Below are 20,970 nucleotides of genomic sequence, written 5' to 3'. Positions count from 1 at the left end.
GGACATCATAATTAAAAAGAAAATCCGCCACAGGCCTAGGTTTTTCCGTGCCATCTACGGTAATAGCTCCCAAAAGGGGGAATTTGCTATATAACAATGATGGACAAAAAGAAAATCTCTTGGATCCTAAACTAATGAATTCCAGCTTTGCTCGTACTAGGGGCATACACCTTACAAAGAAACATTAAAGAGCAATCATTGTGATTCAATTAGTCTGATTACCACTAATTAATCACACTAATTAGTGATTAGAGACTGGATGGTACGTTAGTTGCTCTCAATTTTAACCTGCAATAGTTGCATCCTCCCCTTAGTGTACTATGCATCAGACTAAAAAGAGTAAGAAAGAACTGTAAAAAATTGTAAAATTAGTTGGGTAGGTGAGTTAATTGAGGATTGAAATATCCAAGGATTGAATAATAGTACTAATATTTTCAAACAGTCACCGGTTTGATCGAAGAAAAGTGTTTTTTTCAATGCTAATATTTTTTAATGGTCCTAGCTATAAAAAAACAAATTCACACGGATCATCTCACTCAATTATAAACTCATCATTTATTCTTAAATAATACGCACAAAAGTGCGCGTCACTGTCTTAAAGAATTAAATTACATTGTGTGGAAATGCTCGTAATATCTTCCTATTATATTTAATACGTCAAGGGCCTTACAACGTTTCTTAAAGATGTAATTAAATTTGTACATATTCAATAATAGTTTAAGTTTGCATGGAAATTTTTGCACAAATTTGTAAAAAACACTCGAACCCAAGTAAAAAATACATTTGGCACTTCTGGTTTATTTTAGTAATTTAAGCATTTGAAAAGTAATGTATATTCGATATCGCAATAAATATGTGTACAACGGTATATGCTAAATGTTGCTGTACACGAATTAACCTTATACCAAAGGACGGTAGCAAGACCAGTGTTGCCTTGACGGTAGCCCTATCAACTAGACATGTGCACATGGGCTACGCAGCTGTATTGGTATTGGCTTTATCACAGAAACTGTGAGTAAGCCCCAAAACACCGATGAAGGCCCGTTTACGTTTGATTATATAACTAACAGATGCTTGGCGCTTTTGAAATAGTGTCATTGCCAAAAGTATTTCGGTACATGCAGCCCAATCCCTGGCCATTGACAACATTTCAGGTCTGCTGTCTCTTGTTGTGGTTGTCTGTTTACATCGTGGGCGTGAAACTATGTAGATTACAGGTAGGGTAACTTGAGTGGACAAAATAACACGTAGGTTTATCTTTTTGTTTGTTGGTGTTATGTAGTGTGCAACAACTTAAAATTTCTTTGCAATAGCGTCAACTTCTTAACTTAAAGCGAATCTATATTTTAAATACATCCATTTGTTACATGCATGAGAAGGTTGGTGATGTTATAAAACTCACTTCGACTTGCAACTTACACAGATAATACAATCTTTTTATTTGCGATTCGAAAAATAAAAGTTCTAAAAACAATAATATTTAAAACTGATTAAGTATTTAAGTTTTAGCTTGGTTTCAGTGAGTAAATGTCTGAGGTTTTAGAATAGTTTGGACATTAACTATGGAAAGATAGTTTATACCTAGTTAAGAAAAGTAGGCTACATACTCTACAGTCAATGGTTTGAATAAATTATAAGTACTTACAGTATTACAATATTACAGTAAAAAAATATGTATACTGTGATAAATGTGTATTTTGAATTATTAACGTCTCTTACCTCACGTTAAAAGCGGTAAAAGTAGAAATTAAGATTTAAAAACTTCTGTTGCTATATTTTTTACGACGACAAGTTTACACGTTGAGATAATTTGTGTTCAATGTTTAAAGTATTTGTTGTGACTTTGTTAACTTAAAGATAGTCCTTCTCAAAAATAGCGTAATTAAGAAGAGCTTGTAAAAATAACAGATAGTTTCATTTCATTTATTTATTTATTTAACTACGAAAAGTTGTAGCTTTTAGTTTCTAAGCAAACAATGGGCTCGTTTGATATAGCAACTTAAATGTACATATATTTGCGACTGTATTAAATTAAATAGTTGGATAACAATAGCTATCAGTCAACTTTTTAGTCCTTATCTCGTTTTGCAATTTTTAAAAGATGCAGTTACATTTTCGAATAGTGCATACCGAGACAAAGGAACAAAAACAATCCAAACTAATGATTTGTAAGTCACCATGCCAAATTAGCCTAGCTGCTTTGTTATAGTGATGATTTTGATTGACTCATAACAATTACAGGTTCCTAGAGATCTATTAAAAATATATGTACGCAGAATGCGCACGAAAAGATTTTAAATTACTAGGCCTATATATTATTTTTTTGACTGTTGAAATGTTTCAGAAATGTTTGGTAACCCACAAAGATACAAGGCTGTACTTCAGCAATACGAGGCGAGACATGCGAATGCAGGTCTGTATTTAATATGTATTCAAGGACATAACTTGTGATCAACACAAGTTTGAAATTTATAATATATAGTTCAAAATCGTTAATATTATTGAATTATAAAACAATGAAAAGTCAACAAGTCATTTATTTTGCCAGAATTTTACTGTATATTAATAGCCATATAAAATGAATAAATTCAATATTAATTGGCCTTATCCTATTTTTGTCCCTTAACCTATTTACATTGGATGAAATTCCCTATTAAAATGCAATTATGCCTATGACTGCCCGCCATCAAATTTAAAGTGTGTATGAATAACTTCTAAAATAATTAAAAGTTGTAAATGACCGGGTATGTAACAAATTATTACTGTGCATAGTAAATCTAGTATATGTGAGTAAATCGAATACAGTGAATTAGTGAATACAGTTGAAATTACTGTACATTTTTGGTTGCGTGTGTTTTTGAGTAGTAGTTTGTACATTACTGTACGATATGTACATTTCGCCAGCTTGTGTGGCATCTTCATGTGGTCTGTTTTTGCTATCTTCAATCTTCAATATCTTCATATCACTGACACAATTTTCTATTTGAAGATAGCATTTTCTAGATATGGCTTTAATAACATAAGAAGACCCCCTGAGAATGCCACGCACAAGCTGGTGAAATGCAAATGTAATAGGACAATATACAAAATGACGGCTCAAGATCACAGACAACGAAAGATTATTTAACTATAGGTACTACTCAAGTTCTTGAACCTGGGATACCTGAAATACATAAAAAATATATAACTAAAAACTATAAACAAAAAAATATATAACTAGCAAACTTTCTGAGTAAATATTCATCACTGGACTAACAACATTATAATTACTGGTGTAACTTCCACATTGACATTTCTATTCAAAAATGTTTAATCAAATTCAAATGTGTAGGATGTCTTCTAGCACTGCTGTTTGTCGTACCATTCCTGGCACGTAGTTACAGTGTGGCATCGGTCAGCTGTGGTGCCTTAGTCTACGTCACAATAGTGGTACCTCTAGCTACAGGATACATTACAGCTGGCACGCTGATGGCACTATTCAAGAGGTGCGTCAGGTGTACCAACATAATTGAGGTAAACACTCCAAGCCAGCCACTACCACCACACATAATACCAGCCAGTTACACCATTGGTTATATACATATGATTATGCATATTGTTTTTATGACACCAAATAATATCCATATAGACAAATATTGGATTATTGAAAATTTGCAAATTTGTTCATGTATCGTTTTTCTTTAACAGTTCAGCCTATTATGTAGGGATTTGTCAACCAATAAATTATAATGCATAAGAATATCTCACTATTCAAGGTCTAAAGTGAATAAAACTATATACATAAAAGATTTTTGGTTACAGATAAGTGTATACTTATTATGGTTCAATACAGCACACTGTTTGACCTTAGAAGTTATTATGAGCTTTTCAGAAGAATTCAATCATGGCTGAATAAAAATAATTACAGGCCATTAGTTTTAGATAACCTATTGTGCTGTGATCCCATCGAGTGGCTGGTATTTGAAGTGGTTACCGTAGTGGGAAAATATCACGTTAACTCGTGGACTAAATATTTCATAAAAAATGTGCGCAGATTTGGTTGCTTTCGGTGGAATGCATGTATAAAATGAGAATTTAATTACTACCTACATCGTGAAGAACATAAATGAGTGTACGGAAATTTAGCAATGAAAAACATATGCTTACTACATTTTTACAGGATATTTTTATTTTTGCAATGCATTAAATTGAATTCCTAATGAAACATAGGAACAAATCAACGTGCAATTACTAAAATTTTAAGTTAATACTTAATGATGCTACCCAGTTCTAAGAACTTTTAAATTAAGTTACCTTTTATTATACTACGTTCACAATATTTAGGCGGTTTGAGGGGAAGTTTCCCCACCACTTATTTTGTACTTTTTGTATGTTGCTCAATCAGTAGTTGAGCTATTTTTTTTAAAGGTAAGATTCAAGTGGAGGGAATAGATTTCTTCCCCTAATACCGTCTAAATATCGTGAACGAAGTATAATTGTTGACTGCCTTGAGTTTTTGAAGTTCAAGAACCCATGACAGTCGACAAAATAAAAGGTGTCACTTTACTAAAATTTACAATTCATGCAAAATCAGTGTGAGATTTTTCCTGAACTTTAAAAACTGTTTTCTATCTAGGACATGATAATGGAACTTGTACAATGGAAATGCAGCTAAAGGACAGAACTTGAACTCGTGCATTTTCAGGAGTGTTCCAAAAGAAGACAAGATACGTTACTCAAGTGCTGAGATATAAATTGATTATTTGTGTTGCTATAGATGTGTAATGGCAGTAATAGTCGGTGAAAACAGCTTAATTCACTCAGCAGCAAGACATTCTCGTTACTTCTTACACTGGCTTCACTCAGTGTATCTACATTTGGAGAATATACATACAACTACCAACCAGGTATAGTAGTCAAACCCAAACAAGAAGTCATATCAGAATAGAGCTTAAGAATGCATAAATTATTATAATTTATCTTCACATTTAGGAACAATTAGCCTTGTTCCTCGTTAGGAAACTATTTGGTACCTAGATGTATCATTATTCTCTAGAAGATTCGTTTTTTATTCATTTAAATCAGTTTTTACCAAATTTTTTTTTTTGGCAGGCTGCACCACTTTGTATGGGCTGACATGGCTACTAGACCAGAGGCCAGAGCACAAACCTTTTAGTGGCACCAAATTTACAAACTTGAAATCTCTTTTTCACTTCTTTTAATTTTACGAAAAAGTGACTGAACCACCAGTAGGAAGGAAAGGGGGAGGCACCAGAGCTTACAAACAGTCCAGGGCACTCTACACCCAAAACCCAGAACTTCTTTTGTTAAAGGAAATTTACTTGACTAATGAATACATATTAATTATGAACAAATACACAATTCATCTGAGATTCTATAGACAGTTAAAAGTACAAACAGATGAAACTTGGTGTTTTTCTTTTTGCCCTTCTAAGTAGGCTTTTAAAGAGGGAGTAGCTTAGCAGAAATTTGAATTTAATACTATTTCCTCCTTTCAATAGACTCTTCTGGAGCTTAAATTATTTAGTGAAATATTTTGTGGAAATTTCTGAGCTATAAATGGCATGAAATATATTTTTAAGGTGTGTTAGTTGTGTATCCCTAATTTTTTTATGTGTTTCTCTGAAATTCTCAGATTATGTGTCTATGAGTTATTCATTACTTAATGCTTATAGGTATTATTCGATGTTAAAGTAGTTTTTTATAAATTTAAACGATTTTGGAAATATGCTTGTAAATTCTACCATGGAATGATGAGTAAAATACATGGAATTTATTCATCCATTAGAATCCATTTTCATCCATTGGAATTAATTCTACCATGTCCAGATGAAAACAGAGATTAGAAAAAATAACATAAGTAGATTGTATATTTGAACTACAAATATTTTATTTAAAGTTTTTAAAAAAATGACTACAATAAGTGTTCTAGGTTGAAATTGCCACATAGGTACTTCGGTACTTGGATGTTTCGTCTATATTTTCTCTGTGACACAAATTATGTTTTCTAGGTTGTATTCAACATGGCTGCAGAGAAGGTTTTATGTCCGGATGAGAGATTTGCAAGTCTGTACGTCCTACTGTTTTACACTGTTCTTGCCTACCTCCAACAATCATTAAAGGTCACATTTATTGGTAAAAGTAACTATATTTTTTATAACAAGTTTGAAAATTTCCAAGTGAAAGATTTTTTTTTGTGTATGGACGCCTGTGGTACCTATTTTCTAAGGGTTTTCTGTAGTTTTTTTAAGGGAACAGTCCAACCATACCTAGTATTTTCATTAGCTATTTCACTTTTGTTAAATAGCTGCATTAATTGATAGCACAATGAAATGACATATGGGTTGAAGATTGGCTAGCGACCTTTGGGTCTGAAGGTGAGCAATATACCGTACCCATTATGCTGCCACCTAGAAAATTAATTTAACTTGATATCATCTATATTAATTTTAAACACATTCATTCATGGTCACACAGATAAGATGGGTGTCCTGTCTAGTCGAAAACTGTTGGAAAAATTATGGTTATTAAAATCAATACATTTGTTCTATTCTCCAATGTGTTAAATTAAATATTCTAAAAGGAAAAATACTCATCACTGGATTCAACCCACTTTCCCTTGACACGTGTTTCCTTTTTATGTAAATTATTGCAATTGTTTAGTGATGCAAAAGAATATGTGGTACAGTAGTAAAAACCAGGCATAATGACCCTTTCATTCATAAGGAATAAGGATTTTTTTAAATATTGCCTTTTACCTAAGAATGAACATTTTGTTTTTTCAGGCGATGTCTTGATTTTTATATTAATGTTACAGAAGCGCCAATGGTCCCAGGTGCTTCATGAGACGACCGCTGCGGACTTCTTAAGGCTCACAACAGCGTTTGTTGTGGCTCGTCTTGGCAAAGCCATCGTAATGGGAATGGTTCTTCTCACATTCACTGTACAGTTTAACGACATCGAGCCTCCAATATCATACGTTCTTCTAACTGCTGCATTTTTTCTCCTCTCTCAATTCCCAGGTAAGATTTGTTAAACCTGGAGGTGAGCATGCCTTTGATCAAATGAATGTTATGAGTTATGTTATATGTTCTATTTTAAGGAGTGATTGCTACACTTAGTGTAATTATTTGTCCATCCGATTCGTTCTTTGTTCACATAATCTTTTCTTATAATAGTTGGTCCACAATTTAAGAACCAATCACCACTCAAATCCATAGAACTTGCATTATTGAAAGCATCAGATATGTTCAGGCAGCTTTTATAACGTACTGTATAAAGAAAGGGGTGTTCCCAAACCGCTTCGATCAAACGTTCGTCATTACTCATGTCACACACAAAGCTAGAAAGTGACTAAATCTAGGCCTGGTGCACGCAGAGTGGAGAAATTACGGATCCGACATCCGACAAGAATGCCCCAGGGAGCAATGTTGTCGGAAGGTGTCGGAGACTTGACGGAAGGTGTCGTGTTGGAGAGTGTTGAACCAGTGGGTTTCCTGCTTTATGGAGACATCATCATCGTGTTCTGGGTTTAATAGAGTAAAGAGAGGAAAGATTAGTTATTTCAAGACCTTTAAATTTTAAATAGCGATGATGTGAGTGTAAGTGATATATTCTTAGTTCTATGATCTGGTAAGTCAAGAAATCTGTAACGCAGCATTTTCGTTTAACAGTAAAAAAATTTCATAATCTCCAACACCACCCTTTCAAAAATCGTAAAATATGCCAATAGGATAGAAAATACAACAAGCAAAACCTTTTTGTAACAGTTTAAAATCATATAACGTAATTTTTTAGGAACACCAGGTGAAGACAGCCCAGTAGTAACTACAGTTCGCAGCTTTGACTTGTACGAGCTGGAGGGACTAGAAGAATGGTGGATGCCTACAATAACCAGGTCAACAACAATAACTATGTCAGCAATGTTAGTGATGTTTCTTTTACTGCGCTCTCATTGGATTCTTGCATTGTTGTTGGGGTAAGTTTCATGGTTAATTATAGTGTAAAATGTGCATTTTATAGTATTAAATGTTAATGCAATTAAATATAATCCCCTGGCTTTGGAACTCTTACAAAGTATTAGCCATATCATATAAAAGGTAACATTATAGCTTAGTTTGATTTTACAATACTTTATTAAGATACATATTAGGATACAAATAATGATAGAAATTTGAAGATTCTGTAAAAGTAGGCCTAGTTTGCCATGGTCTCTCAAGCCTTTACTAAAGATTACTGTAACGCCTCTTTTTTGAAGAACAAGAATTTCCAAAACCCTAACACAGCTAATACTATGCTTAATTGTGTCTATAGGTACACCAATGTAATGGTCCCCTGGTCTCTGATGATGGAACAATGTTGGTCACCTCTATGTGACCAGCGGCAGACGACTGCTCAATACTCTATGCCATCCCTACGGCAAGTCAGAGGTCAAGTATGTCCCGTATGTTTGGATGACATGCGCCTACTGTCTGCACGTGTCACACCATGTCGACATGTATTACATACTTACTGTCTTCGCAAGTGTGTGCAGTCTTTCCATCAGTGTCCTCTATGTAAACATCCTTTATGACCTTTTATTAAAGTTTATATTTTAATCGCTCTATCTTTTATCTTGATTTCGAGCCTTTCCAGATGATGGGTTGTAAAATTGACTCATGTATTTGAGGCAATGATTCCAAGTATTAAATTTGAGTTTTTAAGCTTTTCCGTTAATTAACAATCAATTGTTTCTATCTATTGTTTGTTCTATTGTTTCTATTTGTAATTGTTTCTTCAGTTTGATTATTTTCATCACTATATTATCATTGACTATTGGATACTAAATACTAAGCAAACATTCCCTTTGTTTGGACTGGCTGTTGCCAATTTCTAATCAAAAGAGAACTTAATTGTGTGTGCCAGTCACAGAATGCGCTAGTGTCTAAAAATATATTTTCTAACTTAGTTTTTGTTACAGACATAGGCCTAGTTTATAATTCATAACAGTTACTATGGATCACAATAATTCGTTCTATCAGTTTTACTTGGTGAAAAAGTGTGTGTATTTGACAGAAATTGGTAATATACATCAGCACAATCTGTCAGTGGCTTACATCAACTACAATTTTCATTAAAAAAGTAGTAACAACTTTAATGGGAATTGAATGTCTAATAATGTACATATTCAAAGCTACTAGAAGTCCTATTTAGGTTGGGTTGGATTAAAAATGAGACACAACTTTAAACTTGAATTTTGTGTTGTTACAAACAAATTATATAGTGGTGTGGTATCATAGTGAATTAACGGTTGGGTCCTAAGTTTTATATAAAATTTATTGGAATCATATAAAACTTTGATTTAAACAAAGTTATAAAACCAGATAGTGAATTTTACAGTTCGCCTAGTTGCGGTATTGTGTTAGAAAATAAATATGGTTGACAATGTTCAATATCGCTAAGTATAGTGAGGCGCTTTTTCCAACGATCCAATTGAAGCCGAAGTACAAAATAAGTTAGTAATTTGTAAAATGTACCTGACAGATACCAGACTCATGAAACATTGTAACATTTTACCAAAACATAAACACCGCTTTAACTTTTAAATTATGACTAAATCATGACCATTTCAGATCAGCTAGATTTCTTGGATCCTTGATAAGTATTTTGTAAGGGAACAGTCCAAACCCTGGTCTTGTTACTATCTAACGTCGACTTTTTTGTTAGTAAGCACCATTAATTGACGGCCCAATGACAATAGCATCTGGGTCCGGTAAAGATCGTGCTTCGAATCTTACCAGCACTTAAAACCACAGTAGATACTTATGGTAAAAAGGATTCATAAATCAAATGCTTGAATTTTAGGAATAAATTTAATCCAAAATACAAAAAAAACAACAAACTAAATGAAACAGCCTCGTTATATTTATTTGGATCTCAGTCCATCATCGAACTATCTTTACAGTTTTAGAGGCAATAAAAAATTATTCTCATCTTGTGTCTAACATAGAACCCCTAAATGTTAAACAAATTGAATAATGTTAAAACTTTTATTTAAAATACAAACAGCTTTTGTAAACCTATATACAACGACACTGTATTGTGTATCTCAAGGACAAGCTAATGTGGCCGCATCCTAGGCCGTGTATTGTTCGCCAGTATGGCTACAGGACCTTTAGTTTACAGCTCGGCCAAAACTTCTGTGCGCGTGAACGGGTCGCTACTAGCCGAACTAAAACATACGGGCACCGGCTATTGGCAGTGCTGGGGGTAGTGGTGGTAGTGGTGAGTGAGTAGCAAGACACAAATGTTTTCACAAAAGTACCCCCGCCTACCCCCTCGCCTAGACTCAACCAGATCTGGTCGCGCGCACAGAAACTTTGGCCGACCTGTACTGCCGCTCGACTGAGTTCACACTGAAGGAGACTATGGAGCCCAATAGTGACATTTGATTTTCCTTGCTATTACAATTCAAACAATGTCATATTACAGTTTCTAAAAAAATGTCTATTAATTCCAAATCAAATTACATGGGAATAAATCAACGTTTACATATTTTCACCAGCAATTAAGGGACATTTAGTATCAACATAAATTATCAGGGAACTACAATAGCATATTTTTTTATTGTCACTCTTAAGTGTGAGTTCGGTTGAGCGGCAGTAACGGTACCATCCTGAGCACCTGAGAACAATAGGCAGCTTAGGACACAAGGACAGCCCCTAGGTACACATTATAATGTCCACAAATAACTATAGTAGCCTACATGACAATCTCAAGTCGATAATCTTTACTGTAATAAACATATAGAAGGTAAGCTATGCTGAAATCAATTAATTTATGAGTCTGTGAAACTATTCCATGAACTAGTCAATCAATTAAATAAAAATCAATTGAATAAGCTCTTTAAATTAATGACGGTCCTTATTTACTGATGATGACATTTTAAGCAATCACATGGATTATAAACTAGATTAACTAAAATCACAAATGATCAAAAAATTTGTTGACAATGAAACGTCAAAAATATCTCAAGCTTGTTTGGAAACACAAATTAAATACTTCAAAAATTACACTTACTAATCACTTATATTTCACAATGAATTATGTTTCGCTCAGCTTCAAACACCAAAAGTCCTATAATGCTGGAGAGTTGGTTTTAGTTGCCTCTTGAAGCTTGTCGACGCAGCAAAACGTATATTTTTTCTTTTATCCAGTCTTTGTTGTACGGAACATAAGTATTTGTTGACTTTTGGTACCTAAAACAATTTCACACCCTGTCAAGATTATTTATTTCAAAATACTTCATTCACATTACATTCATACAATAGACATACAATTTTGATTAATTAAGAATAGACACAACATAAAGGTCAATGGATGAAACTGAGAAATTATGTATGCCTAAAGAGTATTCGCTTTGAGGTTTAGTCACATAAAACTTAAAAATAAGTTTAGATACCTTGTCAAAATACAAATCATACATTATAGTGTTGGTTACTAACATCTAATATATTTAAAATTACCTCTAAATTCCAGAAGTATTGGACATCCGTAAACAATAAGAACGGAAAAACAAAATTGCTTGTCTGAGTTATCAATCTAGACGAGCGTAGAAGACAACCGAGACATTTTAGACCACAGATGCCAGTCCCATGCCACTAGACATAGAGTTGAGAGTTGTTGTATTCTTTCACACGTCGCATCTTCGTTCAGAAACCGAGCTCTGACGTGGGAAAGCCCGAATCCTGGTCCTGGGCTGGACGGCTTCGAGAAAATGGCGTTCATAGTCTTTCGACTTCGTAACATGCTGATTTAGCTTTTTACTCTAATAACTTTTTCCGAATGGAGAACAATTTTACTCGTGTTCTGTTTAATGCTCAACAATTAGGTAGGCCTAACGGTACTATTATTTTGTGATGCTCACTGTTAGCCTATCGACTGATTTTTGTTCTATTAAGTAGTATTTTTTTTCTTATCTTTGGCCTATAATAATTGTTGTAAAAATGTCTTTAATATATTTTAATAAGTGTATATATATTAGTGCCATAATTACAGAATTTCCGTATAATTCCCGGTTTTCCCGGTCACGGACACCCTGGAGACGCTTCGGCACTCAAAGGGTTAAATAAATAAATAACTTACACCAGACAGGACAGGTCCACCAGTTGGTCAATAAAGTCAAAGAGCTGACTAATGTCGTAGGTGATTGAAGGTGTGTTTGGATTTTGCCTCTTCAAATGCTCTTCGTATATCTTGCACACACCTGAAATCAATTCACATTGTAATGATTCTAATTTGTCAGAAACCATTTATGATATCTTTAAATACAAGTTTGCGCTAGGGTTGTTGTTCACTTTTACAATCAAGATAACAGTTCAGACGACGTTACAATTATAATATCACTCCTTGCTTTGCTGTAAATGATCCACGCACGGGCGCTTAGTCTATGTGGACGGGCAAATGCAAGGTTAAAAGAGGCCGCCAACCTCTTAAAAAAAAAAAATTATAATATGGTATTCTCAGTCTACAACCAAGGTACGGTACTATATTATTTAACCCTAGATCTGGCGCTGGTCAATTATCGACCACAAAAACGCGAGTCATCAGTGGCACTGGTCGATTATCAACCAACACGACGTGGGTTGGGATTTTCTATTATTAAAATATGTAAAGGTTTTAAAACGCTAAGAATCTTACAACTTTAGAAAGATGAGATTCTTAGGATTCTTTTTCATATATATCAAACATTAATGAGCGAGTATTATGTAACGAGAAACATTGTTTGAAAAACTACAGAGTTCAAAATATATTTTGGCGGCAAAAATTTGTTATAACCTGACTACAGCTGTTTTTGTTTGGCGATCGACAATAATTCTGTACAATAATAATTTTGTATACATACATATTAAGTAGTACAGTATTATTACATATTCTGAAACTACAATAAATTCGCTCCAAATCTTTATCAGGTTGGTTGTACGATTTTATGTGGTTTTGAAAAAGTCATAATAATTAAGTTTTTGTAAATAAATTGAAAATTTTGCATTCATACGTCAATTAACTTGGAAATTTTAGAATTAAACTCCATATAGCTAGGCTAAGTAGGCCTATATATTTTCAGAAAGCTCTTTTATCGTTCTATTTTGTAGCACCATATTTATTTACTGTTGATGCATTCAAATGATTTCCTATAAGTTATGACAAAAAATTATGTTGAATTTATTTTTATTTAATTTTTATGGGTTTTTTAATAACATTGATATTCCTACGTAGCGAATAACATTTCACACACCGTTACATTTAGATCAAATGTGTAAAAAAGATTTAGTGGTTTTCTTGTGGGTTGCTTTTGAAAATTTTAATTTGCATAATGCGAATATTTATTTGAATAATTCGCAAAGATTTTGTTACCATGCCTAAAGGCATTGCTAGAAAAAAATATATTTATATCATAATATTCTACATTTATCACTGAAACAGAAAACTTATATGGCCGCCAGATTTAGGGTTAAAGATGCTCGCTCTTAGAAAGGCAAAATCAGTGTTATTTTGTGTGCTCTTTCCAACAGTGCAGACAACATTGCACAAATAAAATGGTCAATCTCAGTATCTATATCCTAACGGTACTATTATTTTGTGATGCTCACTGTTAACCCATCGACTGAATTTTTATCTATTAAGTAGTACTTTTTTCTTAACTTAAGCCTATAATATTTTTTGTAAATGCATTTAATCATGTAATTTAATACAATATGTCCGACCATTTTCAACCAACGTAATGAGTCAAATAAAAATCTGAGTACTCCTCCTATAGCCTACCACCAATTTAAAAATCTTTAGCAAAACAGGTGTTGTGTGCAATCCTTATTAAACTCATTAGACCGTCAAATTCCACCCAAGTCAGGCACCGTTTATTTAAGGTGGTCGCTCTCAGAAAATGTAGTGACAGGATAGACCCGCAAGTCGTTAATAGGAAGACTCTATTCAGCGAGGTAGTTATTTCATTTGCTCGTTCAAACAGTTCTGATGGCGTTAAAAATATAATAGAGTAGGCCTAACTTATTCGTAGTAACTTCAGGCCCCAATCTATTACCAAGGTAGCCTAATACTGACACTTTATTAGTATTATATATCCTGTTGATAAATTTTTAACGCAGAATCTCACCTTCCATGCACTCGTTGACAGAATCATAGTCCGAGTATGTCCTTGTCTCCGGCTTGTTACCAGGTTGGATGAGAAGGATTGTGTGTGACTGTAAAATTAGTTGGTTGTTATTAAATTAGACCAATATAAGATAGAAATACATATATGCTATGGCCCTTGGATGATACGTGTTGGTCGCTGGCCATTCTGTATGATCCTCCCTGGCCAAATACACAAGCTTTGCTATAAGAGACTTGATACAATCTGTATTGCCATTAAAATAGATTTTTTTTTAAATACAAAATGTTACTTTTATATGTTAAATAAATTGTAAATGATAAAGGAAGTGTTAATTCATCAAATAAGCTTGGTTGGAAGTATTTAAGAGAAATAATAACAAATCTAAAAATAAAAGTTAAAAAACTGTATATCAAGTGTCTCCGGTCTCCCCTACCGATTTGTTCAGATTTTCAAACATTGCCTAAATGCCTAATAGACACATATTTAGGCATACAGTATTAAAAATACAGTTCTAGGATATAACTTAGGGAATTAAATAAATACCCCCGCTGCAGCAAACCTGCAGTGCAGACTAAGCAAATTTCCATTAGCCTGATTGGTTTTACACAAAAATATCTCATTTATTCCCTATTTAAATAGAATTAGTTTAACAAGTAGCCTACTTAGGTTTGTTGCAACAGGGAGGGTATAAAAGTTGTTTTTTTTTTTTTGTAAATTTTAATAGTTTAGTAGGAAATAAATGTATTTTCCAAATTCAATCAAATTATGTTCATAAACAAGCAAACTACAACTGTTGACTTATTCTCCATAAGAATAACATGGGAATTTTAAATTTACATTTTTTGGAATTTTCTCCATAACCATTAGGCGCCCAATAACGCTTCAATATATAAAATTATTTGTTTTTTTTTCTACAAAATGGTTTGGAAGGAAATTAAATGAAAGATGTACGTCTTATAACACTTAAAACATATATTTATACGCTTAGGCTATACTGTTACTCACAAGACGGTAAGTGGTGATCGATATCGATTGGACACGCCAATCATCAACAGACTCAATAGGCAAATCTTTTGCCTACAGTATTGGGTCTGATGATGATTAGAGTAAGAGAACATCAAACTGAGAGAGCCTGCCAAATCGGCAATAAAAGTAATTCGCGCGGAATCAGCAAAGTCTTATTAAGTAGTAGGGTCAACGTGGGTAATTGTGAACGCCAATGACAAATTTTTCAGATAAACACAATTTATAAGGAAGTTGTAAGCAATTTTAAAAATGTGATCAGTGTTATAGCATTATACATATTTTGGGCTTAATATTTCATATAAGCCGATTTCATCCCCTATTTAGTCATTGCCTACAATTTTGGGGTAAATGTGAACTCAGTTCAGAAAACATTAAGTTACATACTACAGCATAGGAGGGGAATTGTGATTAAAGCCTAATTCAAACTGTTCACAAATTCCCCACTTTCAATGGCATGTGACAAAAAATAAGCGTGCAAATGAGATTTTTCCGTGGTACTTTGAAATAATTAGAAAATCAGGTAGATGTAAAAATTTAAAAAAATGGTCAGAATGATTAAAATTAATGTATTTAATGGGTAAAATAGTATTCTTATACAAGAGAAAATAATATTGAGTAGGTACCGGTACCTAGTTATTTGATACAGTAAAGTAAAAATTTAAAGGAAATGACAAAATAATCTCACTTTAATCAACGAAAGAGCAGAAATTTGTTTCTTACAATTATTAAAATGCTACTGTAAACAATCAACCATTAGAAAAGAAAACTAAATTAGAGTCAGGACCACATAGAAGTTTGCAGTTGAGGGAGGAGCCTATTTACCATATGGGTTTGAATGAACCAATGAGAACCGTGCGGTGTTGCCAAATCTAATAATACCAGCTGATTTGAAAATATTGCTTAGTATATTTTATTGGTGCGATGTGGCAACGTTGCACTTAGCCTTGTCTTGTGATTGGCTGCCACCAACTGCAAACTTACGTGGTCCCGACTCTAGGTGCCTTGGTTAGATAAAATAATTAGGCACTTTCCTTTTAGGCTACACAAAATATTAGTTGTACTAAAATGTTTTTTATAGGCCTATCTTGAAAATCCTAAAAAACTAGCCTATTTAGAAATGAAATCACTAACAGATGTGCCTACAGACTAACTGTCCTGTTCGCCTACATCTCAAAAACTGGAACATAACCTGGGAACTTGTAAGTAATCTGTGTTTTTTTTTTACAGGCGGGGTAAAAGTGAACAGCGTTCACAATTACCCCCACATAGTGAAATGTTGAGGGTAATCGTGAATTTGATAAAATAAAAAGAAAATTGCTTACAAGAAGGGTTTGGAGGATATATAATGCATTATACATTTGAAATTCTTTCATAATGACTGGTTTTCATGTCAATCTGACTTTTAATTTTCACAAAAAAAAATTTGTTAAGGTCTACGCAACTTGTTTGTCAACAAAAAAGCAAGTTTTTTTATTCAACCTAAAAAAAATGCCAAGAGGAGCTCTTAACTTTCTAGTTTTTATCCTGTATAGAAAACAAACCAAATAGGTAAACATAAAACATTGATTTCTACTCAAATCAACAATACACTAAGAAATTACAGCCCTAGTTCATAATTCCCCCAGTTCACAAATAGCCTACCCACATTCACCCTAATGTGTGAAGTTACTTGTTATTCAGCAATAACCAACTAGCCTCTGAGGTATTTTGGATTTCTAATTTTATAAAAAGTAGGAGAAACATGCAGTACCGTTACCTTTATTATGTTACAGTTCGGATACCGGTACCTTTATTATGTTACAGTTCGGATACCGGTACCGGTAACTTAGGCTACTCATATTTTTCCTATAGGTTTCAATAAAATTGCAAATTACAAAATTGGGTGGGCTGTCAAAATGTGCACCGAACATAACCTCGAAATGATGCGTGCAGTCCCACTGACGCAATTACTGTAGGAGCTATTTCAATGATTGTATTAAATAAACAGTCCACTCACAAACAGTCCAGTACCGTGAGTGGAGCTGTTTAGATCACCTTTTCATAAGTTGATAAACATTTAACCTGGGTACACTTCCATATTTGTTGGCACAAACAACCAAATGAATAATAGCCTATTGATCAATATATAGATTATTCGTTAGATTATTAGATATTATTAGATTATTAGATACAGTATATCGTTTGGTTAGTTAGGTAAGGTTAACCTAACTAACCAAACAATTTATCGAATTAAACAATCAAGAATTAATCAATAATATAGGCCTATTCGGTTGTTTGTGCCAACAGATAAGTTAAGTTATGGAAGTGTAAGCTACCTTTTAACCTTCAAATAGGATAAGATTTGTTGAACTAAGTAAGCTTAACTTAATTCAACTTAGGCTACTGTAGGCAAGGGTCATCATATTAGGGTTTTCATGGTAGGCCTAGGCCTACCACCAGGCTATTGATTTAACATTTTTAGTAGCCTAGCCTACTATCCATACTATCCCATTTTGTGACTATGGCCCTAATAGGCCTAAGTTAAGCTAGACTAGGCCTACCTGATGTTTTAGGCCAGCTGCGTAAAACAAATGTTGGACACAAACCAACCGATGATAAGTGTACGGCCAGTTGACCACTCAGAGGGTTACTAAGAGGGGTAAAGGCCACTCGGAGAGTTAAAATTGAAGGCCTAAATCACAACACGTGTAAATCTGGTACAAAAACATTGTCATAGCCCTACAAACTTTGGGCTAGGCCTAGGCTTAGACACCGGCGAAGTGGAAGTTAAACTAACAATACTAATTTGAATATAATAGCCTTTTATTCACATAACTGCACAAGCTGAAGACCAAACTTACCATTTTTACTTAGTTATTAGAATCCCTCCACTGAAGCTTGGAACTGAGAGTTATTAGGCCTACAAACCAAAAACCAGGAGTTCCAAAATGTAATCTGCCCAAGTGTTGACAGTGAGCAGAGCACGTTGTATTTGTTCACGCTAACGAGAACGGGATAGCAAGATTTAACAATCAAATTAATTCAACAAACCCGTACGAAAACGGACGCCAGTACCGCTGGAAATGCGTAAATACAACAAAAATTACAATACAAAATACAAACAATACCACACGCACAAAATACCAATACCGAATCTAAGATGGCGAGAGCGAAAGTTTTTCTTCTTTTCTCTAACGCAGATTCGCAGCATTCAAATACACTTAACTTCACAGCATGTAGTGCCGGTCGGTAGGTCATATCGCAATTTGAACTTGTTTATATATATATATATATATATATATATATATATATATATATATATAAACATACAGAGTGTCCCAGACCACCCGTCCGGCTTCTATAACTCCAATATGAAAGCAAATAGAAACCTAATTGCAACTGGAACCCCATACTTTGACCCCAAGGAATTCAGCTAAATTATTTTCAAACCAAAGAAAGCACCCTAAAGGGCAGATTTTGGGAGGTGTGGGTGGATTTTAGGAAATTTTTAAATGTAAAGGGGGTCAGTGCCCGTGTTATACCTCATTTTAAAGGTCTTTGATTCCTGAGTATTTTAGTGGAAAAAAACATGGGAAAATAAACGGTATCAGCATTCTGAAACATACTTTCTCCCATAAATTTGTCAACAACCTTTATCATGTGTAAGCGGTGAGAGTAAATATACGGAAATGGGATTTGTACAAGTTTGTTCAGAATTTAAAGGACTATAACATACTAAATTTTTATCAAAATGGTTCGGGCCATTTTTGGGAAAATCAGATTTTTCCGTTATTTTACGGGGTTTTATGGGAAAATAACATAATTTACAATAACTTTTTTATCGTAATTTTTACAGAAATGGGATTTGTACCATTTTGTTCAGAATATAATAAAGGACTATAACATAGTAAATTTTTATCGAAATCGTTCGGACCATTTTTGGAAAAATCCTTTTTTTCCGTTATTTTACGGAGTTTTATTGGAAAATCCCCTTTAAAAATCCAAATTTCTAAAAAATAAAAAAAACTATCAAAATTGTAAGGACCATAACATACTATGTTAAATCAAAACCGGATTTTTTTCTAAAATCCTATTTTTTGTTATTTTATGGGGTTATGGGAAAATAACATAATTAACAATAACTTTTGAACCCTAATTTATACAGAAATGGGATTTGTACAATTTTGTTCAGAATTTAAAGGGCTACAACATACTAAATTTTTATCAAAATCGTTCAGGCCATTTTTGAGAAAATCCGATTTTTCCGTTTTTTTTATGGGTTTTTATGGGAAAATCCCCATTAAATATCAAAATTTCATAAAAAAGGGGAAAAATGCCTGGAGATATCATGGATTAGAACCTACATACCAAATTTCATCGAAATCGGACCACAGGTGTAGTCCCTAGCTCTGTACACATCCAGACACACAGACACACGTACACACACACACAGAGACATCACTTCGAAAACCACTTTTTTTGGTCTAGGGGGACCCAAAACGAATATATCCACTCAAAACTCAAACTCGAAAATTTTGACGAAAGTCGAAAACAATATTTTCTCCATATACTATGGTATTATAGGGGGAGAAAGTAAAAGTTTGAAATTATTTTCATCCATATTTACAGGTGTTTAAATACGTACAAAAAATAGACCTTTAAACTACTTTTCGCTGCCAAAATATAGAATTTCGTGGGGGTTTCAAATTTTGATAACACTTTTATTGCTAAATGAGCTTTCAAAGACTGGAAGTTTCAACCCTTTTCCTAACTTTTTACTTATGTTACACATTTTCAAACTTTTTGGAGTTTCAAAAGTTGTTATCTCAAAAAAATTCAAATGGCAACATAGGTTTTATTACAAACCACATTGTAGCCCTTATTACAATTAGCTACAATTTTTATATTTAATGTGTTTTTGTATCTTTATTGGGGAGCTATAGGGAAATTAGTGTATTTTAATGTTTTAATAAATGGTATTCAAAGTGTTTGCTGTTGTAAATGTATACGCCTAGGTCTCGATTAAAACTAATCATGTCTAAAAAAATAAAATACTATCCCAGAGATTGCTAAACTTGGAAGATTAAGGAAAAGAACACATCTGCAAATATTCTTAGTTATTTGCTCTTTATTTCTTAGTTATCTCTACCAATAATCTTTAATAACATTATTAAAGGTATTTCCGCCTAAAACTTGACCTTTATTTCTTGGCAAGGCATCTCCTGCGAGGACCGAGGCATCATCATCGTTTCCATGATCGCGGCAAAATTGTAAATACTTAGCAATGGAATCATTATCATAGTCCACTGTGATTGCAACCAACCCTACGACATCATCAGATAACATCATCATCATCTCCCGTGTTCGCGGCCCAATCCCTTATATCTCCAGCGCCCCACTGTGAAGGAAACATCATTTGTTCCGCAATCGCGAAAAAATTATGTCGTATCTTCCCGTCATCACCATAATAGCGTCAAAATCTAGAATATCACGCAATGTCAAGGAAACAGTATGGTCTTCCACTATCGCAGCGAAATCCTGAAAGTTCCTGCGGTCGTGTGGACATCATTATCGTCTTCCGCAATCGCGGAAAAATATTGAAAACATCTCCCGCGGCCGTGGAGACATCGTCATCCTCTCCCGCGGGGAAATGTTCTCGTCGACACCTGCACAATATCACGGCAAAAGCGTAACATTATAATCTTGTGAGCGTAATCCTCTCCGATATAAAAGGTTTTACTGAAGTATCAGCTAGATGTATGAAAATGATAACAATAAACCCACCAAGCCATAAGAATTTCAGAAAGATTGGTTTTGTG

At 33.8% G+C, this 20,970-nt stretch overlaps 2 protein-coding genes across 2 annotated transcripts; one reads left to right on the top strand and one right to left on the bottom strand.

Annotated features, from left to right (window-relative positions):
• The first annotated feature begins 1,127 nt into the window (after positions 1-1,127).
• LOC129003149 (uncharacterized) lies at positions 1,128-8,605 on the top strand. The gene is made up of 8 exons (XM_054431404.1): positions 1,128-1,217; positions 2,345-2,413; positions 3,332-3,485; positions 4,757-4,886; positions 6,012-6,122; positions 6,818-7,022; positions 7,798-7,978; positions 8,314-8,605. Exons 2-8 carry the CDS (start codon positions 2,347-2,349, stop codon positions 8,570-8,572), a joined length of 1,107 nt encoding a protein of 368 aa, XP_054287379.1. The 5' UTR covers positions 1,128-1,217; positions 2,345-2,346; the 3' UTR covers positions 8,573-8,605.
• Positions 8,606-9,832: 1,227 nt separating this feature from the next.
• Positions 9,833-18,316, bottom strand: LOC129004335 (enhancer of rudimentary homolog). Its single transcript, XM_054432890.1, has 4 exons — positions 18,013-18,316; positions 14,147-14,234; positions 12,124-12,244; positions 9,833-11,237 (listed from the first exon to the last, which is right to left on the bottom strand). The coding sequence occupies exons 1-4, from the start codon at positions 18,013-18,015 to the stop codon at positions 11,138-11,140; spliced, it is 312 nt and encodes a 103-aa protein (XP_054288865.1). The 5' UTR covers positions 18,016-18,316; the 3' UTR covers positions 9,833-11,137.
• Between the last annotated feature and the right edge of the window lie 2,654 nt (positions 18,317-20,970).

Source organism: Macrosteles quadrilineatus, unplaced genomic scaffold (assembly GCF_028750875.1).
Source record: "Macrosteles quadrilineatus isolate MER2022 unplaced genomic scaffold, UCM_ALF_1.0 Scaffold_9__3_contigs__length_116548681, whole genome shotgun sequence".
NCBI lineage: Eukaryota > Metazoa > Arthropoda > Insecta > Hemiptera > Cicadellidae > Macrosteles > Macrosteles quadrilineatus.
Note: the sequence above shows the minus strand (reverse complement) of the source record. Positions and strands in the feature narration are given on the sequence as shown.